Source organism: Euleptes europaea, chromosome 8 (assembly GCF_029931775.1).
Source record: "Euleptes europaea isolate rEulEur1 chromosome 8, rEulEur1.hap1, whole genome shotgun sequence".
Taxonomy (NCBI): Eukaryota; Metazoa; Chordata; class Lepidosauria; order Squamata; family Sphaerodactylidae; genus Euleptes; species Euleptes europaea.
The window spans coordinates 6,362,468-6,387,219 of NC_079319.1; the positions used below are offsets into that span (position 1 = coordinate 6,362,468).

Consider the following 24,752-nt stretch of genomic DNA (forward strand, 5'->3'; position numbering starts at 1 on the left):
GGTTACTTTTTCCTAGCCCCCAGTAGAGACTTCATACTGCCTGTGTTTTTTGTGACAGAGATGAGTTCGGGAGGCACACCACCCCTTGCCATAATACAGGGGTCCCCAAAATGGTGGCCATGGGTGCCATGGTGCCTGCCAGCACCTTTACCGGGGCCTGCCAAGTGTCTTTAGAAAGTGAGTAGGACCAGATGGGGCTTTTGCCCAGCAAGGCTTCTGGTTCATTGGAGATTTGATTGGCTGAGTATATTTTTTTAAAATGTTGCTTTGGCAGTAGTTGCCGCCACAGCACAAGGATTGTCACTATGTGACTGATGGGGAGAGGCCGTGGCTCAGTGGTAGAGCATCTGCTTGGCATGCAGAAGGTCCCAGGTTCAGTCCCTGGCATCTCCAGCTTTTTTGAGAGTGTTAGGACCAGTGTTCTTTGCTGTATAAATTGGAGTTGCTTATGGGTATTTCTGGAAAAAATGTGGACATTTCTGAAAACCTGAGCCCTCAAAACTAATTCCGGCCTGAACAGATTTATTACCATGCAATTTAGAAGTAGCCAATAGAATAAATGAGCAACACGGAATGGACTGCTGGTAAGAAGGCTTTGACTGAAGTGATTTAGTATGAAGGTCAGGGGGTTGAAGCAGAAAATTGTCTCTGGAGGGCTTTATTATTTGTAATTATTTAAATTAAAAATATGGAAACACAGGAAGATACTGATTAGATCTATCAACAGTCATGACGTGGTATAATATTGCAGGAGATGAGGGGAAAATATGGAATACAAGCACATGGAAAATAGGAAAACCCAGTTGGATTGTGTTACTTGGCACAGTTACAGTTTCATGAGGTTTTTGGAGAAACAGAAAACTAAAAAGTAAGATTTCATGCAAGAGGAAGAAGGACATCAGCATAATATGTGGACTGTCATAAATACTTTGCTGCTGCCTTGGTTAAAATAGATCTTCTTTGGCCTGGTGTCTTTTCCTTCGCCGTGCTTCACTCACTATTGAGAAAGGGTGGTAGAGTAGGAGGCCTCTTACCTTCTTAAACATGGGGTAAGTGTTGATTTTTTAGCAGGTTACTGATCTTGCTTTCGTGCATGCTTGCCACAGAAGATCTAGTAGGTTGTACTGAAGCACAAGCTCCTCTTTAAAGTGAGTAATGTGTGTTTGGATTTAAAACAGCTATAATTGCTATGATACTTCAACATTCTGGTAGTTGCTCTGCAGAGAATGTCTTCAAATGCCTGCAGAATTCAACATATTATGAATAGCAAACTACTCTTACTTTTGTCTTCTGTTGCTGTGGTTTTCTTTCTCCCACCTATCAAAGGATCAGGAATCTTCCTTTGTGCGGAAACTATTAAGATTTCCCCTTGAACTTTGGTGTGGTGAAGCTAGGGAATCTATGATAACAGCCTCTACTTACAAGGTTTCTAAAGACGATGACATTTTCCTTTTGTGGTCAGGAAAGCGTTTTATGATGCTGTGAATATTTACTCCTGTAGTTTCTAAAACCGTTTGGAAATAGGCTGATGAATTGGCACAGGTGTATACTTGGTTGTGAAAGTATTTCTTTGGTTGATTTGTATGCTGCCTAAATGAAGTCCTCTTTTCTGCTTCTGTGATCGGCTAGATAACATAGGTTACACTTTCCGTCATTCTGACATGGCGAGGAAGAAAATCGGTTGAATGTGGACAGCCAGGAGAATGCAGTCTTCCCACAATGCAGAGATAAATTGTGGAACTCCATGCCTCAGGATGTGGTGATGGCTGCCAACTTGGAAGGCTTGAAAAGGACATGTTCATGGAGGAGAGGGGTATTCATGGCTACTAGTCAACATGGATATTAGTCATGATGCATACCTATTCTCTCCAGGATCATAGAATCATAGGGTTGGAATGGACCACCAGGGTCATCTAGTCCAACCCCCTGACCAATGCAGGAAATTAACAACTACCTCCCCCCGACATCCCCAGTGACCCCAACCCTCCCCCCACCATGCAGGATCCCACAATCAAAGCACTCCCGACAGATGGCCATCCAGCCTCTGCTTAAAGACCTCCAAAGACGGGGACTCCACTACCCTCCGAGGCAGTACATTCTACCATCGAACAGCCCTCACCAACAGGAAGTTCTTCCTAATGTTTAGGTGGAATCGCTTTTCTCTTAGTTTAAACCCATTACTCCGTGTCCTAGTCTCTGAAGCAACCGAGAACAAGCTAGTTCCCTCATCAACATGACATCCCTTCAAATATTTAAACATGGCTATCATGTCTCCCCTCAACCTTCTCTTCTCCAAACTAAACAACCCCAACTCCTTAAGTCTCTCCTCATAGGGCATGGATTCCAGACCTTTGACCATTCTGGTCGCTCTCCTCTGGACATGCTCCAGAGGAGCATGCCTATTATTCTAGGTGTTGTGGAACACAGGCAGGAGAATGCTGCTGCAGTTGTCTTGTTTGTGGGCTTCCTAGAGGCACCTGGTTGGCCACTGTGTGAACAGACTGCTGGACTTGATGGGTCTTGGTCTGATCCAGCATGGCTTTTCTTATGTACGGCAAGAAATGCTATTCCCATAGTCAGACTATTTCCCAGTTCTATGCTGATGCTGCTTCTCCAACAGCCCCTGGCTAGTGTGTTGTGTTTGTGTCCATGAGAGGGGTCAAAGGCGAAAAAAATAAGCCCCTGAACATTGTGGGATCGCTCCATATGGTGGGTATTTCAACCAACGGGTGCTTGATCCTGCATGGCTGTAGTTCGCACAATCCATCCTGGCATCAGTCCCTGCGTATGTGCCTAGGTGCCAGCACTACTTGCATTTGTAATTATATTTTTGTGCATCAGATATGAAGTATTTTTATGATGTCAAAATTGTTTTTATTGTGATGTGCCCTGAAGGGCACGTAATTAGAAAGGTTTGAGTGTGGCATACCTGTGCACCCATGCTGGCTTCTTTGGGTCATTACTTTTCACAAGTTCTCATTTCTAGGTCCAGATAAAAATATTTTTTCAAAAATTCTCCTTTATAGAAGTAGTAGCTCTCTCATTTGGGAAACTCCTGAAAAAAAATATATAGGAAAAGGTCTGGGCATACTATGTGTTTGCCTGTAGCAAATATCTGGCTTCAGAAAGCTTCAGTTGCCCTGGTGGATGACCTCTTCTCTCTTCCCGTAGAGAAGAGCGGTGCTCTTTGTTAGTCCTGCTGAATCTGCCAGTGTTTTGCAACACTGGGACATGGCATTCTTGTGAGATGCCTGGAATTTGGCATCAGCAATAGAGGTGTGGCAGGAAAATGCTTTCAGACTTAAAAAAAAAATCTAACCATATGCAGAAATTGTTTGTTGATGATGCAACTTTTGCAGAATGGGAGCTCTCATGTTGAGTTCTGCCAAGCTCAGCATTGTCGTTGATATTATTTAATGTGTGCCTAAGACCATTAAAGAAGATCATCTAAATTTTGGATCAGGCTGTCATCAGTGTGCTGATGGCACCCAGCAACACACCAGATTGAATAAGCCTCCAGAAGCTGTCTTCCCTGTGTTGGGATGTTGGTCTTTGGAAGCCGTGGTCGAGTTGAGAGCCAGCGTGGTATAGTGGTTAAGAGCGGTGGACTCTGATCTGGGTTTGATTCCCCATTCCTCCACTTGAGCGGCGGAGGCTAATCTGGTGAACTGGATTTGTTTCCCCACTCCTCCACATAAAACCAGCTGGGTGACCTTGGGCTAGTCACACACACTCAGCCCCACCTACCTACAATCACCTTCCTTTCCCCTCCCCACAACAGACACCCTGTGAGGTAGATGGGGCTGAGAGAGCTCTAAGAGAGCTGTGACTGGCCTAAGGTCACCCAGCTGGCTTCATGTGTAGGAGTGGGGAAACCAACCCAGTTCACCAGATTAGCATCCGCTGCTCATGTGGAGGAGTGGGGAATCAAACCAGTTCTCCAGATTAGAGTGGGTACAGAGTGATCGTAGAAGACTTATCTCAACACAAAGTACATTGTAGTCTGTGGGAAAGTATAAACCTGAATTGGTTCTCCACCAACCATTTGCAAGAGAATGGTTAATGAAACACAAGTAGTTAATTCTGATGTTATTACAGGAGTACAATTAGAAATAAATAAATGGACATGGATAAATGCACCCTGAGAACAGAAATTGGAACCAACTCTTTGGGGAGCAGTTTGAATATCTCTGAGCAAGAAATGGGAGAAGGGAAACTGGGTTAGTCTAAGTGTATAAGAACTGTCAGCACTCAGCCCCTGGGATTCTTTCCTGGAAGGGGCACACTGCATGGCTGTCTGCATGAGTGAAATGATAGTGATCCCCAAAATCATTAAAGCATGCAAATCTATTGAAATTCTTGTCAAAAATAAACAGTTTGGCCAGTGATGTCAACACCATTTACATGTTCATTTCTCAAAGCCTTCTGGGGTCCCCAAATGCAGAGCTCAGGACACAGGTCCAGCGAATAATGAGCAGGCGGCACTTAATCCCCCAGTAACACTTTGCTTTCCCTGGCAGCAATTTTTTTTAAAGTGCCTGAATTAAGCAAAATTTCAATCAGTTGAAGGGCTGGATAAGAAAATTCCTGTTGTGTTTACTAGCCTTCGGATTATTGTTGGTAATGCTTATACATTCTTTTTGTTTACTAGATGTCAAAAGATTTCATGGTCAGAAAAAATATTTCTCTGTCTCAGAGTTATGCCGTTCTTCCCATTTGGGTGTCTTTTGTTGGCCCAGGACACCTGAGGTCTTTTTGCATATCAAGATGGTACTAAATGTGGGAATCCTCCTTTTCCTTCCCTAAACCCATGTTTACTCTGGCTGTGTAAAAAGTAGAACATTTGCAAGGTGAAATCAGTGGTCTGCAGATGGTGTATTTGTGCATACATGACATAACCCGTCTTCCAACAACTGTCTCTCAAGGGCTCAACTGTATGTTGTGGAGGAGAATGACTTTGGGAATGAGGAGGACTGACTCCTCCCCTGCCATTTTCTCATTACAAAAAGTCCCATCCCCTACCGGTATTTACTCCTGTCAAGGGAAAGCATACCGTATATACTCGCGTATAAGCCGAGTTTTTAAGCCCAAAAAAAGGGCTGAAAAAGCCGGCCTCGGCTTATACGCGGGTCAATACGGTAGAAGAGGGAGGGGGGAGGAGGGAGGAGGGAGAGGAGGGAGGGGGGAACTTACCGCCACCGCCATTGCCGCCGCCACCGCCGCCATCGCCGCTGGGCCTGCGCGGCTTCCCCCGGCCAGGAGCGCCCTGTGAGGGCCTCCTGTGGCCGCGGGAAGGCCGCGCCGCCCCCGCCGCCGGGCGCACCCGGCTCCCTCCGCCCAGGACGGGCCTGGGGGAGCCTCCTGCGGCCGCGGGAAGGCCACGCGGCTACCGCCGCCGGGCGCACCCGGCTCCCTCCGCCCAGGATGGGCCTGGGGGAGCCTCCTGCGGCCGCGGGAAAGCCGCGCGGCCACCGCCGCCGGGCACGCCCGGCTCCCTCTGCCCAGGACGGGCCTGGGGGAGCCTCCTGCGGCCGTGGGAAGGCCGCGCCGCCGCTGCTGCCGGGTGCGCCCGGCTCCCTCTGCCCAGGACCTGCCTGGGGGAGCCTCCTGCGGGGGGCCCGCCACCGCCACCGCCTTCGCCGGGCCTGGAGTGAAGGTAAGCCTGCTGGGGGGGAGGGGTTATAAGCTGACCCTCGGCTTATATGCGGGTGCCTAATTTCCCCCCATTTTTGGGGAGAAATTAGGCACCTCGGCTTATACGCGGGTCGGCTTATACATGGGTATATACGGTACATGTACTTGTAAGATGGGTTGCGAGTACTGGGTTGGAAATCCTTGTAGATTTGGGGGCGAAGCCTGGGAAGGTTGGGGTTGGGGGTCAGTACCCCAGTGGGATATAATGCCAAACAATCCATACCCCAAAGCATCCATTTTCTTCCAGGGAACTGATCCCTGTCATCTGGAGATCAGTTGTAATTGGCAGGCCTGACCTGGAAGCTGGCAACCCTACTAAGATTTTACCAGCAGGAGTAAACATCATCTGACCTTTGGAATTAGACAGAAGGTGCTATCAGCCAGTTTAAAACTTTTCCTTGGGACCTCTTGGCCTTGTGGTAGGGTTGCCAGCCTCCAGGTATAGGTTAGAGCACTCTATGGCATCAGTTCCCTATCGAGCTTCCTCTGCTCTCCAAACTTCACCCTCCCCAAGCTCCACTCCCAAACCTTCATAGATATTCCAAACCAGAAACGGGAACCCTGCCTGTTGGTATATTGAACGAAGAGCTGGCCCCTATTTTCAAAACTTTAAGAACGGTTAGTGTGGAGATGATTGACACAATGCCAAGGGGAAATTGTCTGCATCAGTTCTGCCACTTTCTTGAGTTGCAGTGTGAAAAGGGTGGAAGGGCGATGCAGAGATCAACATATCCTGACAATTATACTTGAAATAGCACCACTGAGTGCAGTTAGATTGGATCTGGTTTAGGCCTTAGTAACGCTCATACTCTTCCACTCCTCCAGTCACTCCAGACTTTACAGTTACTGTTCTAACATTTCGTGGAAGGCTGCAAAGTGTGATATTAGTGTGGTGTAGCCCTAGATGAGCTATTAATCTGCTATATTACGTTTGATTTATTATGGAAGGAAGATTGTTCTGTTTACCAGAACCCTGATGCTGGAAGGTCAGAACTATATCTGAGAAATAATTTTGTCTAAGGGAGCAGGACAGAATGCAAATATTGTGTTTTGCATGCATAGCTGATATGATTGGAAGAGCATTACAGCCACATCTTTGTCCTCGGACAAGTTCTAGAAACTGGGTTTTCTTTGCTGGTTCATCAGAAGTCAAAACATTGATTCCTGTGTGCCGTTAATTAACGTTGGAGTTGGGAGGAAAAAGAGAGATGTAACTCAGTGTGTGTGTGTAATGTGCTGTCAAGTTGCATCTGACTTATGCCGACCCCAGCAATGGGTTTTCGAGGCAAATGAGAAGTAGAGGTGGTTTGCCATGGCCTTCCTCTGCAGAGTCCTCCTTGGTGGTCTTCCTTCCAAGTACTGACCCTGCTTAGCTTCCGAGATCTGACGAAGTCAGGCTATAACATTCCGCCTTCCCTCTCTGTAACTCATTAGCATGTGGCAAATGGATATGGAAAAAAAAGGTGGTTTGCTATTTCCCATGGAGATAGATCACGATGGGTAGCCATGTTAGTCTGTCTATAGCAGTAGAAAAGAGCAAGACGCCAGCAGCACCTTAAAGACTAACAAAATTTCTGGCAGGGTGTGAGCTTTTGTGAGTCGCAGATCACTTCTTCAGAAGAAGTGAGCTGTGACTCACAAAAGTGATTGAGGAAGTGAGCTGTGATTCACAAAAGCTCATACCTTGCCAAAATTTTGTTAGTCTTTAAGGTGCTACTGGACTCATGCTCTTTTCTGCAGCTATTTCCCATGTTAATGAGCCCCGTGACGCAGAGTGGTAAACTGCAGTACCTCAGTCAAAAGCTCTGCTCATGACCTGAGTTTGATCCTTATGGAAGTCGGTTTCAGGTAGCCAGCTCAAGGTGGACTCAGCCTTCCATCCTTCCGAGGGTGGCAAAATGAGTACCCAGCTTGCTGGGGGTAAAGTGTAGGCGACTGGGGATGGCAGTGGCAAACCACTCCTTAAATATAGTCTGACTAGTAAACATTGGGATGTGATGTCACCCCATTGGTCAGTAATGACCCCGTGCTTGCAACTTTACCTTTATTTCCCATATTTGCTATTTCTGTGTTTTGCAACCTCTGCTTCCCCAAATAGCATTTTCAGTTTCATTTTGTAGAGAGTTAACAGCTGTGTAATAAACGTACAGCTGGGACAGGTATTTTGGGAGTGCAGAAGCATGCATGCCCAACATCAGTATCCTGAAAAAAAAAGTTACAGCTGCTTCTTGCTACCTGATCCAAACAGTTTCCAGAAGCTTTTCTTGTACATACTCTCCCAGACTCAGGTTGGGAAGTAGCCAGCAGGGTGCAGTGGTTAAGAGCGATGGTTTGGAGTGGTGGAGTCTGATCTGGAGAACCGGGTTGGTTTCCCCACTCCTCCACATGAAGCCTGCTGGGTGACCTTGGGCTAGTCACACTCTCAGCCCCACCTACCTCACAGGGTGTCTGTTGTGGGGAGGGGAAGGGAAGATGATTGTAAGTCGGTTTAAGTCTCCCTTAAGTGGTAGAGAATGTTGGCATATAAAAACCAACTCCTCCTCCTCTTCTTCTTCCTCCTCCTACCTCTTGCACTCCAAATGGACGTGACTCTTCAGAGGCCTTCTACTGGTTCTTCCCACCATCTGAGATCAAGCTGGTCATGACCACAGAGAGGGTGTGTTTCGTCTATAGAACACCTGCCCCACATGGATTCATGAGATGCCTATTCATTTAGGTTCTATTGGAACTCTATTTTCTGTAGCTCTTATTGATAGAGTTAGGCACATACTGCTTTTAAAAAAGGTTTTATTGGATTTTCTGGTGCTTATCTATTTATATGGTTCTCTCCCCCACCCTCCAGTTTGGCGTACACTTAGATTTATTTTTATTTGAGGTTCTTGATTTTATTGCAGCTGTGTGAACTTTTTAAAGTTGAAAAGAGGCCTACAAATAATATTTTCCAGGGAATTTGAGGTTCCTTTGTCTTGTGGCCTGTTATAATGCCATCCTAAGCAGAGTTACACCCTTCTAAGTGCATTTAAATCAATGCGTTTAGAAGGGTGGCGCTTGGTTTACAAATATACTTTTAGCATCCCATCAAGGATCACACCTAATGATGGAGCCACTTTGCTTAACAGATTAATAAGACTGTAATAATATACTCCTGTAGATTGACCCTGTGACTTTTCTCCTCTTACTGCTTCTGTGAATTTATCTACTATCCCTTGTTTTGTCTGAAGAGTACTTGGGAAAGTTAATGGACCTATAAAGGTTTAACTCTACTTAGGATTGCGCTGTTAATGTGCCATACTAATTTAAAGGAGAAAGCATTGATAGCAATACAAATCATTTAATGATTCAGTTCTTTGGAGAAATGTTTTTTCTTTAGGAATAAGGCTTCTTCCGGGGTATTAAATCGCTATGTCTGTCTATCTGTCTTGAAAATGAGTTAGATGCTGTAGTTTGAGAGACTGAGATGTTTCTTTTCTTCCATTTCAGAATATGACAGATACCTAGCATCCAGCAAAAGCATGGCAGCAGCTTACCTAGATCCAAACTTGAATCACACTCCGAGTTCAAGCACAAAGACGCATCTCAGTACGGGGATGGAACGTTCCCCAGGGGCCATGGAACGAGTCCTAAAGGTTTTCCATTACTTTGAAAACAACAGCGAGCCAGCAACATGGGCGAGTATTATACGCCACGGGGATGCTACAGATGTTTGGGTGAGTTGATTTTTATATAAAATATGGTGGAGATGGTTATTTGAAGGTCCTTAGACTGAGACATGAATGACTTGAAGCTGAGGAGTAGAACACAAATGTTGAAGTAGAACTTGAAAATCTTTATTCAGCTCATGCTGTGAGTCATTCCAGGCAAAGCTTTAATTTCTCGCAATTTTCTCAAAAAGAAGAGGAGGGACATAAAACCGCATGTGTGCCGTCCTATTTTATGTCTCTGTGTGTGCTATCCTATTTTATGTAATTGCTCGATTTCTGTACCATGGTTCTCATGTATGTCAGGCAGGTGTGTGTGTGATGATAGTTTGTTAGTACTTAAAAGGGGTATGTGAAAGTTGGAGTTTTAAAGTCCATTTAAGAAGATGTAGTGTTCTCTGTAGTTCGACCATAGTGGTCTCCGCTCCAACCCTCTACTGACAGACTGAACCCAAGTGGTCATCTAAATGCGTTTATAACCTACAAGACATCAGGGAAACAGGGTAAAACAACCTAATACCTTTTACTCTCTCTCAGGGATCAGAGGAGGCTCAGTAATGAGGCTTAAAGCTATATTCAAGTAACACACAGCTTTTGCTGGGCTCACCAAGTTATAACATTTCAGTTTCAAACCTTGGCTTTACAGAAAGAAGAAGGGTTGGTTTTTATATGCTGACTTTCTCTACCACTTAAGGGAGAATCAAACCAGCTTACAATCACCTTCCCTTCCCCTCCCCACAACAGACACGCAGTGAGGTAGGTGAGGCTGAGAGAGCTATAAGAGAGCTGTGACTAGCCCAAGGTCACCCAGCTGGCTTCATGTGTAGGGAAACCAACCTGGTTTATCAGATTAGCGTCTACGACTCATGTGGCGGAGTGGGGATTCAAACCTGGTTCTCTAGATTAGTCCACCGCTCCAAACCACCGCTCTTAACCACTGCACCACGCTGGCTCTCAGGTTAACCGCTGAGCTTGTATTTTTAAGATTACTATTGCCTTTCCCTCAACCTCAGGATTCCCACAGTGGAAATGGGAGCTCCTCCCAAAACTATATATCATTACGTATGTTCCCTCAGAAACTAGGCTCTGAGACAACTTCACTCCGTTCCTAACACATTGGTAGATTCAGCTCCAGTAGCACCTTAGAGACCAACAAGATTTTCGGGGTATACCGTATATACCCGTGTATAAGCCGATCCGTGTATAAGCCGAGGTGCCTAATTTCTCCCCAAAATGAGGAAAAATTAGGCACCCGCGTATAAGCCGAGGGTCGGCTTATAACCCCTCCCCCCTGCAGGCTTACCTTTTCCAGGTGCGCAGGCAGGCGGCGGCGCCCCCCCCCCCCGCGGCCCAGGAGGTCCCGCAGGCTGCTCCTAGGCCGCTCCAGGCCCAGCGAAGGCTGCGGCGGCGGGCGCTCCTGGCCAAGGCCCCTCCAGGGCGCTCCTGGCCGGGGGGAACCGGGTACGCCCGGCGGAGCCGCGGCCTTCCCGTGGCCAGAGGAGGCCCCTCCAGGGTGCTCCTGGCCGGGGGGAGCCGGGTGCGCCCGGCAGCGGCGCGGCGTTCCCACAGCCACAGGAGGCCCCTCCAGGGCGCTCCTGGCCAAGGGGAGCCGGGTGCGCTCGGCGGCGATGGCGGCGGCGGCGGCAGTAAGTTCCCCCCTCCCTCCTCCCTCCTCCCTCCTCTACCGTATTGACCCGCGTATAAGCCGAGGCCGGCTTTTTCAGCCCTTTTTTTGGGCTGAAAAACTCGGCTTATACGCGAGTATATACGGTAAGCTTTTGAGAGTCAAAGCTTCAAATCTAATGAAGGGAGCTTTGACTCTTGAAAGCGTATACCCTGAAAATCTTGTTGGTGTCTAAGGGGCTATTGGACTTGAATCTAGGTGTTCATCTTCGTGGCTTCTGTCCAGTCCCGCATGGGGACTGCGCTTGCGCAGGCCAGCCACGGAGAACTGACTAGAAAGCTTTTAGGAGCTTCAGAGCACCTGGAGCGCTCCCCCTCCCCTCCGTCCCAGGCCAAGAGCGAGCCGGCTTCCCGCCCAATGGTCATGTGACGGAGGGGGGAGAAGTGCTCCTCCCTCGGTTCTCTCTTCCCCGCCGTGGAGAGAGCACTAGCTTTGTTTCAGAGCGTCTTTTCTGTTACCTCAGAGAAAATTTCTCTTCAGGATTTTATTTCTTTTTTGCCAATATGATCTTAGTTAACAACTGTGCCAAATGTTGAAATAGTGTGGCACAAAATAATGACTGTTGTTACATTTGAGAGATTTGTGCTTTTTCTTTTATTTCAGAAAAGTTTTTCTCTTCAGGATTTGATTTCCTTTTTGCCAATATGGTTTTATGTAACAAATGTGCCAAATATAAAAGGATTATAGCACAAAATAACGATGATTGTTGTGCTGTTTGAGAGACTTGTGTCTTTTCTTTCACTTTAGAAGAGTCTACTCTTCAGGATTTGATTTCTTTTCTTTTGTCAGTGTGGCTTTATTTAACAAATGTGCCAAATGTGCAATAGTATGGTACAAATTAATAATGCTTGTTCTATTTGGGAGACTTGTGTCTTTTCTTCTACCTCAGAAAAAAATTTCTCTCAGCATTTGATGTCTGTTTTGCCACTATGGCTTTCTGTCCACTCCAAGTGGAGGCCCCTTGCAACAGGGCTCACGCCTTTTTCACTGCTTCCCTTGCCACGACAGATCCCCAAGACGTCTGTAAAGTGGCAACCTGGTCCTTCTTTCCACATTCCTCCGGCATTGCCCTGTAGATGGGGATTCCAGGGGGGAAGCAGCTGTTTGAGAGAGTTGTCTTTTAATTTGGTGACATGCCCACACCCACCTCCATGGTAGGTGAGCTTGCTATTCTCCCATGCGGGACTGCACAGAAGCCACGAAGATGAAAAACAGTGTTGCACTTACCTGTAATTGTTGCTCATCGAGTGGTCTTCTGTGCAGGCACGCATCCCTCCTTCCTTTCCCCGCTGTGGGCTACTGTTTAGTGGCTATTCTTCCACGGCGGCGAAGGGACAACCGAGAGAGGAGCGCTCCAGGTGCTTTGAATCTCCTACCCAGTCAGTTCTCCGCGGCTGGCCTGCGCAAGCGCAGTCCCGATGCATATCTGCGCAGAAGACCACTCGATGAACAACAGTTACAGGCAAGTGCAAAACTGTTTTTCTACTGCACACCATCACGGCTGCCCTCTGGAACTTCCTCATGCATTCAATCTGCTAGCCTGCTTTATCACAAAAGACAGACTGTGGGACTTCCAAGTCTTCCAGGAAAGGACTGCCTGCCTACCCCTCTGTAAACACAGGCCATCTCCCCAAACATTCACTGATTTAGCCTGTTTGCACTCTAAACAGACTTTGAGACAGATGTAGTCTCCTGAGATGAGTTCTTTCCTACTTTGGAGATGGAAACCCTATCTGAACTAAGCTAACAGTGTAACAGCCCCCCCCCCCCAAAATCTGGCTTCCTCAGTCATGCGTGGGCCTTGATTGAATGTTAGCTGCTCTGCACAAACCCTCAGAGACAGGCGAACAGGGGATTGGTGGCTCACAGAAAGTGGCAGGACCCCTCTGCAGATCCGTCACAGGGTGAACTAAGGGTGTATGTTTTTAAGTTCTGCAGTGGGTGATATACAGCATTTGCAGGATAATCTGGCATGCTCTGGGGATCTATCTTTTTATCTTAGTTGTTTGAAACTAGGCACACTATTTTCATGAGTAGGAAAAAAAACTTCTTTTCGTAGTGGATTTTAAAACAGCCCACTCAGATGTAGCAATTTTTCTCTTTGGAGGAAAATGTCATGTGAAGATTCAGTGCAACCCAGTTGCCAGTATAAAATTAGCAATATGATTCTCCATAAACCACAAAAAGTAGGTTAAAAAAAACCCTTTTAAATGTTCCTTGCTTGGTTATATCCATGCTTTATTGTGAGCACTGACGTTTTTGTATTTCCCATTCACTTGATGTAGAGTCATTGGCCTCCTGGAGCCCTAAAAACCAACCTGGCCACCCATACAGCATCAGTGCTGTTATTTGGCTCTCCTGGCAACCTTCAGATCTTAACTCTTTCAGAAGCTTCACGGGCATTTTTTGTTTACTTGATATGACTATAATTGTTGGCTTTTATGCATGCCTCTGCAGACTAAAAGATGTTTGCTAATGGTTGTAATGGCTTCTAGGAACTCTGTTCAGCTTTCTACTTTCCTCTGTTGACCTATTTGGGAGGAGGGTAAGGAAGGAATCCTGGGCTAGAATATTTTATACCAACTGCAAATTAGCTTACAACTGTGGTAGTATTGAAAAAGAAGCTTCCTATGCTTTATGGATGATCTGGGTGTCTGACTTGCATATGTATTGAAGCAGTAAAGCAGTTTTTTTTAGTGTTGTCCTGTTTGGAGGAATGTTGAAAATCAAAGTATAATGGAGTCTATCGTACAGAAGGGAAGGTGATTGTAAGCCAATTTGATTCTCCCTTAAGTGGTAGAGAAAGTCGGCATATAAAAACCAACTCTTCTTCTTTTTTCTAACTATGGCTTATACATGAGTGATCTCTATTAAATACACCTGAATGTTTCTTTCCCCTCTCCTCCATTCTCATCTTTGTCTTGTATAAAATATATCTCCCATTCCAATATAAAAATGGCTGTCATTTTTCATTTGTTATGAAAACTGTGTCCTACTTGGCCAGCTTTCTGAAATAAACTCTGCACGTTGCAGAGCTTTTGTGCCAAGTTCAGCAAGCACAGAAAAATGAATGAGCTACATTCTGTAGATGCCTCTGTTTACGTGCAGATTGTGAGGGGCGGAGGAGAGTTACCAGCTGGGGATGGTAATGGCTAAGAAAATACCAGATTTCTTTTCACTGTGTGAAAATGTCGCCTGTTAGGGTGGGGAAGGAGTTAAACTATTGGAGGTAGTGCTGAGCTACACAGCTTGGAATATGGGTTACTGTCCCACACAGCAGACTTTTAAATGCTTGTAGCTACAGGAAAATTTGCTCAAATAGTGGCACATGAAAGTAAGTTTTGGGGGGTTAGAAATGAAGGAAGAAGTTTCACCATGTTTTCCATACTGTGGCTAGAAGAAATGCTGTGTAGAAATGACGTTCATCTTGACTCCCGTTGTCCTTTCCCCTGGAGGTCATGCTAGTTTTGTTTCCCATCATCAGAGAGCCAGTGTGGTGTAGTGGTGAAGAGTGGTGGTTTGGAGTGGTGGACTCTAATCTGGTGAACTGGAGTCGTTTCCCTATACATGAAGCCAGCTGGGTTACCTTGGGCTAGTCACAGCTCTCTTAGAGTTCTCTCAGCCCCACCTACCTCACTGGGTGTCTGTTGTGGGGAGGGGAAGGGAAGATGACTGTAAGCCGGTTTGATTCTCCCTTAAGAGGTAGAGAAAGTCAGTGTATAAAAATTTCTTCATCAGTAAGGACAGCTTTGAGATATATCATTCAAAGAACCTATTGCTGTTTCAGGGATCAGATAAGGTAAAATCTTTTACAGTTTTGAAAAGGTTTTGTGACCAGCCGTTTTAAAAGCTTTGGGATATTATTAATAAAGGAACTTCCACAAAACCTTGCAGTACTGTTAAAAAAAGCTGCTACTTTAATCAGAAGAAGAAAAAGAAGAGTTGGTTTTTATAAGCTGACTTTCTTTACCACATAAGGGAGACTCAAACCGATTTACATTCACCTTCCCTTCCCCTCCCTACCACAGTCACCCTGTGAGGTAGGTGGGGCTGAGAGAGCTCTAACAGAGCTGTAACTTGACCAAGGTCACCCAGCTGGCTTCATGTGTAGGAGTGGGGAAACAAACCCAGTTCACCAGATTGGCCTCCGCAGCTCATGTGGAGGAGTGGGGGAATCAAACCCGGTTCTCCAGATTAGAATCCAATGCTCTTAACCACTACACCACGCTGGCTCCCAGTTTACAGTCCAGTGGTACCTTGGCCCATTAGTTTTCTGCTGAGTATAGGATTGGACCTAGCAGGGATTAGTCTGAGTGCTTAAACTTTTTAGCAGAGAGCAAACACTAAGATCACAGCATGAAAACTTACTCAGCAGTAGCAGCCTTGCCTATTAGGAGTGCTTCTGTCACTGTGGAGATTCATGTCGACACTTCAGGGCAAGCAAAGGAATTCAAGAGTTTATGAGGAAGGGTTAGCAAGTTTTTTCCTAATCCTTTCTGCTCAATCACAAAGGTAGATGGAAAGCTGTTGGTAAGATGGTTGAAGATTAGGTTTTAAAGCAGTTGTGCTCATTTTAATGTGAAATACTTGAAAAATGTACTGCAGTGCAGTTTGAATTGATTCAGCTTGTGGAAAATGAATATGAAATGCCACTATAAATTGTTTTAAACTCTTGTTGCTAGCATGTTTTTAACCTTAAATGCTTTTATTGAGAAAGAGTTTGCAAAGATGTTCATTTTTTTATTATACACAGTTTTGTGTAAAAAGCAGGGCTTTTTTAAAGATATGCACTGAAACCTGTTTTTGTTCAATTTTGTGAATCAAAATTGCATTTCTTTTTTTCTTCTTTCTAGGGCATAATCCAGAAAATAGTGGATAGTCATAAAGTTAAGAATGTAGCCTGTTATGGTTTACGGCTCAGTCACCTGCAGTCGGAGGATGTTCATTGGCTTCATCCAGATATGGGAGTGTCCAATGTGAGAGAGAAATTTGAACTAGCTCATGCTCCAGAGGAATGGAAGTAAGATTTCCCCCTTTCCTGTTACTTAAGTGCATGTGTGTGTGTGTGTGTGTGTGTTAAGTCACTTAACGTAAAGTCACTTAACGTAAAGTCACTTCCGACTCATGGCGACCCTATGAATCAGTGTCCTCCAAAATGTCCTATCTTTAACAGCTTTGTTCAGATCTTGCAAACTGAAGGCTGTGGCTTCCTTTATTGAGTCAATCCATCTGTTGTTGGGTCTTCCTCTTTTCCTGCTGCCCTCAACTTTTCCTAGCATGACTGCTTTTTCTAGTGACTCTTGTCTTCTCATAATGTGGCCAAAGTACAACAGCCTCAGTTTATGCATTTTAGCTTCTAGGGTCAGTTCAGGCTTGATTTGATCTAGAACCCACTGATGTGTTTTTTTTTTTTTTGGCCGTCCTGGTATTGGTAACACTCTCCTCCAACACCACATTTCGAAGGAATCTACTTTCTCCCTATCATCTTTCTTCAATGTCCAGCTTTCACACCCATACATAGTAATAGGGAATACCCTTTGAAAATTGCATAGCGTGTTGGTCCATACGCTGGGGAAAAAATAGTCAAATGGTGGCTTCCTTTTTGTCTCTTCGGGGAATGAAACAGATGATGGAGAGAAACAGGGTATTTCAATGGTGTGTGATTCCAGTTGCCGGCATAAAGATGGGGATGGCAGACAAACTTCTTTGTATCTTGTTTTCATTGTGGAAACCCACACCAGAACCACTTGAAGAAATTGAGTCAGCGTGAGGTGACGAGAGATGAATTTCTAGGACTGCTAGGCAAAATGAAAATTAATAAGACTCCAGGTCCAGATGGCATACACCTAAACTCCTTAAGAAACTCAAATGCAAAAAGGTTGATCCGCTAACCAGTACATGTAAGTTGCTGTTAAAATCAACCTCTGTGCTGGAGGACTGGAAAGTAGCAAATACTGCCTCAGTTGTTACTGTTGAGGGAACATCAGTGTGGGTTCTTCAAAGGGATATCCTACCTCTTGGAGTTCTTTGAGCAGGTGGCTACAGCAACTGCACTATGAGGAGCAGTTAAAACACTTAGGGCGGTTTAGCTTAGAAAGAAGGCAGTTAAGGAGAGATATGATAGAGGTCTATAAAATTATGCATGATGTGGAGAGAGTGGACAGGGAGTAGCTTTTCTCCCTCTCATAATACTAGAACTCGGGGTCATCTGCTGAAGGTGGAGGGTGAGAGATTCAAAAGGAAGTATTTGTTCATACAACACATAGTTAAATTGTGAAACTCCTTGCCCCAGGGTGTGGTGATGGCTGCCAACTTGGAAGGCTTGAAGAGGGGAGTGGACATGTTCATGGAGGAGAGGGCTATCCATGGCAACTAGTCAAATGGATACTAGTCATGATGCATACCCACTCTCTGCAGTATCCAAGGAGAATGCCTGTTATATTAGGTGCTGTGCAACACAGACAGGATAATGCTGCTGCAGTCATCTTGTTTGTGGGCTTCCTAGAGGCACCTGGTTGGCTACTGTGTGAACAGACTGATGGGCCTTGGTCTGATCCAGCAGGGCTTTTCTTATGTGCTTATGTTCAGGTCAACAAGCATGTGGATAAGGGGGAATCCATTACTTAGTAGTTGGACTTCCAAAAGGCTTTTGACAAGGCTCCTCACCAAAGACTTCTGCATAAGCTTAGCAGTCATAGGATAAGAGGAGAGGTTCTTTTATGGATTAAAAACTGGGAAAAAAGTAGGAAAGGAGCAGAGAGTAGGACTAAATGGACAGTTCTTGCAACAGAGGGAAGTGAGCAGTGGGGTCCAACAAGGATTGGTATTGGAACTAGTGCTATTTAATTGATTCATAAGTTATCTGGAAATGTGAGCAAACAGCGTAGTGGCCAGGTTTGAGGATGATACCAGATTGGTCAGGATAGTGAAACCAAGGCAGGTTTTGAGGAGCTCCAGGAGATCTTTCTAGATTGAGTGAGTGGGCAACGGCGGGGGTAAATAAAGTTCAGTGTAGGCAAGCGTAAGGTGTACATAGGAGGGTAAAAAAAAAGTCCTAAGTAAAAATATATGTTGATGGGATCTCAGCAGGCCAAGGCTGAGTGGGGGAGAGATCTTGAAGTTGTAGTTGTCAGCCCAGTGAAAATGTCAACTCTGTGTGCAACAGCAGTGAAAAGGGAAAACTCCATGCTGGGGAATCTTAGGAAAGGGATTGAAAATAAAACTACCAATATTGTAAAACCATTGACTTGAATCCAGCGACGTGCAAATTGAAATATAAACGGACTGAGCTCAGTTCTGCTTGCACATGATCTTGTGCAACTCCTAGTGCTTTCCTCCCTGTATATTATAGTGCAGAGAAACTGGTTGTATGTCTTGCATAAGTGCAAACACAAGTGGGGATACAATAGGTTTGACAGGGTAAGTGAACCAGGGCCCTTTTTCTTGCATTTCCGCTTGCACAAGAGCTGTAGCACAAGTGGAAATTTTGCCCTGGATGCCACCCATTGCGTGCGGCTATGGTACACCTCTGGTGCACTTTGTATAGTTCTGGTCACTGTATCTCAAAAGGATTTTGCAGGCTGGGGAAAAGTGCAGAAGAGGGCAACCAGGATTACCAAGGGGTTGGAGCACTTGTCCTGTGAGAAAAGGCTAAAGAATCTGGGACTCATGTGTTTTTACTGGCTTATGCTGTATTAATAAATCTGAATCTGAATCTGGGACTTCTATCTCAGAGCAGAAGGAGCCTTCACGGTGAGTAGTCCAAGGCTCATTCTCAGTTTAGAAAAAAAGGCTACTAAATGGTGGTAATGACCAAGGTTTATAAAATTACGCATGATGTGGAGAAGGTGAATAGAGAGAGCTTTTATTCCTTCTCTTATAATTCTAGAACCTCTGGACACCCAATGAAGGTTTGGGACAGAAAAAGGGAAATACTGCTTTACTGAACGAGTGATTAAATTGCGGAATTCATTAGCTGTGGACATAGTGATGGCCAAGGGCATAGAAGGATTTAGAAGGGAATTAGATTTATGGAGGACAGGCCTTGCTACGGTGACTAAATAGAACCTCCATATGCAGTTGCATCAAACCTCTGACTGCCAGTGCTTGAAGGCAGGGAGTTCTTGATGTCTGTGCCCTGTTTGTTGATTCGGTCGGGCAACTGGTTGACTGCTGCGTGAAACAGTATACTGGACTACATGGACAATTGGTCTGATCCAGCAGGGCTTTTCCTGTGTTCTCCTGTTAAGGGAAGGTTTGATGCATACAGACAGCATTGACCTAGAAGCATGAAAAATATCATGGGGTAATATTGGAGAGTGGCTCTTGGGCTTGCTTTATACACCATTATGATGGAAAGCCTGTCCCGGATGCTTATCTGCTGTTCAGCAGTCTGAGACAGGGAAGGATGGGGCTGCTTATCTGTGGTGCATTAATCCTGGTGACAAGGCAAGGATGTAAGGCTGCATCAAGCAGACCATGAATGGATGGAGAAATAACAAGGGGAGTGAAATGAACTGAAAACAAGAAGTTGGGAAGTACAATAAAACATCACAATTAGAACACAGTTCCTCTTGGGCTCCAAGGCTGGAAGGAATATAGCGGGGCAGTCTGAGAATCAGGAGGGAGAGGTTCATTACAAGTGACATCATTTGCAGTTTTAGGATTGCCCTGAAGTTTTTCCACGCTATGGAGCTGCAGCTACAGTGTGTGTGTGTGTGAGAGAGAGAGAGAAACATGGCTTGTATGTCTCTCCTTGATCCTTGTGGATGATTGCCATCTTCAGATAGATAAAAGGGAATCCACCTCCACCTCTGTTGTTAGAATTAGATCTGTTGGCACCCTTTGATGCAATGGATCCTGCCATATCTCTGGAATAACCGGTGGATCTTGGCAGATGAACATTGAGACGGTGCTAGCCTTTTCTATCAGATCAATCATGAAAGATTGCCATGGGAGATGCTGAGTGAGTCCCTTGGGAGCTAACAGGTTGGAGTGATGCACAAGGCTTGGTGTTATCTCCCGTGTCATCTAATATCTCTATAAACCTTGTTAATTGAGATTGTCCAGAGTTTTGAAGTAGGTTGTTGTTAATACGCAGATGACAGCTATTGCTTACTCTGAATAAGCTGCCAGCTGCAGCTGCCTCTGTCCTGGCCTGGTGTCTGATTGTGCTGGCCAGATGGCTGGGGGAGGGAGCAGAAACTGAATTCAGATGAGGTGCAAGTGATGCTGCCTTGGAGGGCCACTGCTGTAAAATGTTTGTTCCTCCTGCCGTTGACGGTGTGCACTTTTGCTGGAAAACTGTGTTAAGAGCTCGGGAGCCTTGCTGGATCCTGGTCGTCTGTTGAGGAAACAGTTGTCTGTGACAGTGAAATCCCACCCCCAATGTACCTACCGTATTTTTCGCTCCATAACACGCACCTGACCATAAGACGCACCTAGTTTTTAGAGGAGGAAAACAAGAAAAAATCTGAGTCGCTCTCCTCCGTGGAAGCCAGGGTCTCTCACTCTGACGTCAGCTAGAGGACTCCTGACCGCTCTCCTCCTTGGCCTCCGCTCTGTTGTTCCGGCACGCCCAGCCAGCTCTGTGCGGCCCCGCCCGCCTCCCAGCTGACCATTGGGGCGGGGAACGCCTGCATGCGTCGTTCCGGCACACCCAGCCAGCTCTGTGCGGCACCGCCCGCCTCCCAGCTGGCCGTCGGGGCGGGGAACGCCTGCACGCGTCGTTCCGGCACACCCAGCCAGCTCTGTGCGGCCCTGCCCTCCTCCCAGCTGGCCATCGGGGTGGGGAACGCCTGCTTGCATTGTTCTGGCGCGCCCAGCCAGCTCTGTGCGGCCCTGCTGGCCTCCCAGCTGGCCGTCGGGGCAGGGAACGCCTGCTCGCGTCTTTCCGGCGCTCCCAGCCGGTTCGTCTTCCCCAGGTTCTGCCGGCCGTCAGGGCTGCTCGGCTCCTGCCCCAGATGGACCGGGCTCCATTCACTCCATAAGACACACAGACATTTCTCCTCACTTTTGAGGATGAAAAAAGTGTGTCTTATGGAGCGAAAAATACGGTAGTTAGGAGGTTGGCTCTCTGTTTACAGACATCAGATCTGGCCATGCTGCTTTGTGTTCAGAGTCACCAACGCTTCCGCTGTGCTCACTGGCTAGCCGATGGGATACTGATACCCCTAGCCGACTCATCACGGGCCTAGGAATAAGAGCCAAGATTCCCAAGCTGGTGGTCCAAGTGGGGACACCTTTTTTTAAAATGGCTCTGTTGGCATTTTTGCCAGGTGAGTGGTGGGCAGCCAACAGCAGCCAACAGGAGGCAAATGGCAGGGGTGAGTGCAGGAGAAAGCCACACCCCCTTTTGAGCCTTGCAAGATGAGGCTTACCCCAAGGGAAATGCCCAAGCCGTGCTGGGCTGGTGTGGCCTTCAGTGCTTCAGGTATGAAGGCTACAAGAGCCATCCAGGGAGGAGGTGGGTGAAGATGAGGCTGTCTTATAAGCATGTGGGTGAGATAGCGCCAGGTGCGAAGGAGGAGGTCAAGGGTGGCAGTTAACGGCCAGCCCTCATGCTCACTCTGAGGCTAGTCTGAAGAGAAGACTTAAAAAGGCAATGAAATGTGTGTTGTCCCCAGACCCCAGTAATCCAGCTCTCATGGTTCACACTTCAGTAACCTTGAAGTTAGATTACTGTAACACACTTGGGGGGGGCTGCCCTTGAGGATAATCCAGAAACTATAGCTAGTGCAAAATATGGCATCCCATTTGTTATTGTGGGCGCCAGCCAGTGGGACCATGTCAGTCCCAGAGGGGCTGTTGCAGTGGTAGAGCATCTGCTTGGCATACAGAAGGTCCCAGGTTCAATCCCTGGCATCTCCAGTTAAAGGGACTAAGCAAGTAGGTGATGTGAAAGATCTCTATCTGAGACCCTGAGACAATACTGACTTTGATGTACCTCAGTAGAAGGTAGCTTCATGCGTTCATGTGTGTTCCTTTCTCTTGTTACCATGGGATTTTGTGAAACTTGGTTAGCAGGTTTTCTGATCTGTTTGTGGAAGCTGTCAACTGTTATGGTGAAGTTTCTGGGCCAGAAACATTATGTACAGTTGCCCAGGACTATATGACATGAAAGCCAAGACAGCAGCATGATTTATTAGAAGTCCCCTTGAGGGATCTCAATAAAGCAGTTGGCAGTTGTGACCCTTGGCTTTGTTGTGCCCATTGGTAGTTTTTACGGAGTAGATGGGCCAGGCTGCTTGCCAAAAACAAGGAGTGCCCAAAACAGTCATTACCAAGGTCACCACATGAATTAGTCCTCAGTGGAGCTGTATTCATTTAGACAGATGTGTAAGTCTTCATAAATGCTAAAAAGATTATAAAGGGATGTGCATTTGGATATTTCCAGTCTGAATATATATCTGAAAAATACCATATCAGTATTTTTTGTATATATCTAGATATTCAGGAGATACTCAGGATTGTTGGGAATACTGAATATCTGTTCCCAAAAAATAATTCCAGAAATATTCAGGAATATTTGAAAATATGTGGGGCTGGCATTTTAAGGCTCCCAGGCCTGTTTTTCTTAAATTTTCAGGCAGGAGAGGAGATTGAGGCAGATCTCCCAGGCAGTGGGATCAGATGTAAGGGGAAGTGCTTCTGTGGAGAAAATAAATAAAATACAGGGCCAAAGATGTAGTTCTTGCCACATTCTAAGAAAAAGAAAAAAAAAGCCTACAAATATCATTGGAACTAGAGATGGGCATCTCAATTTAAAGCAAGCACAAGTAGATCCCACAAAAGCTCCTAAAATGAAGCTCATGCATGCTGTACTGGTGTTGTGTTTCTTTTTTTATGGGGGTGAGAGGGATCACGCGTGCCGTTGAAGGGCTGTTATTTTGGTTGGGCTTTCCACATTGACCCTGAGTTCTTCTGGGATTCTCTCTCTCTTTTTTTTAGGTGTACATCCATAACGTTGTGTCCCTTTACACATATATAAATTACCTCTGTAATTTCCAGTTTGCCCTAGCCTATCAACGTTAAATTCACACTTTTATAATTTGGGTGAACAAAATGTAGATGCTATTCCCTGAACACTTTGCATTTGGTGTTCTGTGATGAAGATGTGACTCTTTTCCTTCCCCTTCTGCTTTGTACTACAAAGTTATCATAACATTCAACAAACTATACCATTGGGGATTCTTTTTTTCAAAGCATTGCCTACCAAGTGACTCATGCGCAATGTGACTGCAAAGATTAGTTATAAAATGTAAAAATGTCCATTTCGTTTATACTACTCAGTGATACGCTCATGTCTTAATATACTACAGAAAATAATAACTTTTAAAAAGCGAGGTTAGATAATTGTTCTGGTGTTTAGGTGATCAGGTTTTATAAATCCTATCATGAATGCGTCAGGAGATTGTATAAATTATTCATCATCTCTCTAGAGTGTCATTTCACACTTTATCAAGGACACGCAGGCTCACTTGCTCTTTTTTAGCTATAGGAGTTTGTCGGGAATAATGAAAATGATGCTGTCATATTTTTAATACCCTGAAACATAGCATTTGGGATCAGATGACAGTGCTTGTAAAAATATTTAGATTAGCAGTATAGAAGAGGGGATCCTAGAACAGTGCTTGAATTTAACAGCTTACAGAATTGTAATAATTTATACTCTTTCCCTTGCATGGGATTTTGTGTTAATGACTTTAAAATACTGCCTGTGAAATGTGAAAAAAAGAACATTACTACTGTCCAAAGGAAACAAAAAAAAATGACAGTTTCAAAATTCTAGCATTTGTATTTATAATCCATTTTTAATGTGTTCCTATAGCAAAAGAATCACATGTGAAGGATATGCAGTGGGTTTTGAGTTGCAGAATTAATGTCTGCAGTAGGCCTACAAATATCTATGGTTTAGCACATATTCATTTCACCCATTTTCACCTTGGCAATCTCACTTGATTCGTTCCTTTTATGCCATAGGAACAAATTACACACAAATTTTGGTAGTATGATCAGGGAATTGAGCAGCAACTGTAGTTTCATCCTGAGTGGGTAAACTGATATAAGAAAGTGGAATTTTTGAATGTTCACAGCATGGCCATTAAATATCAGTAGTATCTGTAGTAGTGTGTGAAGGGACAAGTTAGCTATCTGTCCTGTGATGAGAGAGGTGTGGGCTCTTTGTGCATTTGGTGCTTAAACATCTTACTGCAGGGGAGATGTATGCCCTCAAATGTTGATACCCGCCTGTTGTTACACTTCTTTTTTTTTTTTTAACTTTTTATTATTTTATTAATATAATTGGAGGGTACAGGAAAAGAAAAGGGGAAGGGGTAAACGTTATCATTATAAAAGCAATACAGTATTGTAAAATGATTTCTGAATAGAACATAATTACAGAATATCTTTAGTTTGTTTACTTGCATCAGGCTGATTTCTAATATTTTAAAAATTCATATTCTACTTGGCAGTTAATTGAGATAAGAAAATATAATACAGAGTTTATTATAATGTTTAAACATACTTCGTTTAGGTTAGCTGCATTTCATGTAAGTATAAAAAGACGCCCACTTCTCCTCGAATTACTCAGTGGATTCACTAGGTTTAGGATTTAATTCAAAAGTCATTTTGGCCATGGTTGCATATTCCAGAAGTTTTTCTTTCCAGCCATCAAT

The 24,752-nt window shown here is 45.1% G+C and overlaps 1 protein-coding gene across 8 annotated transcripts in view; it reads left to right on the plus strand.

Annotated features, from left to right (window-relative positions):
- Positions 1-24,752, plus strand: part of PTK2 (protein tyrosine kinase 2) — a 317,569-nt gene that overhangs the window by 112,570 nt on the left and 180,247 nt on the right. For all 8 annotated transcript variants that reach the window (XM_056854175.1, XM_056854178.1, XM_056854176.1 and 5 more), the window contains 2 exons: positions 9,175-9,401; positions 15,930-16,096. In XM_056854175.1, coding sequence (XP_056710153.1) covers positions 9,207-9,401; positions 15,930-16,096 — 362 coding nt within the window. In that variant the 5' untranslated portion in view covers positions 9,175-9,206. The remainder of the gene's footprint in view (positions 1-9,174; positions 9,402-15,929; positions 16,097-24,752) is intronic.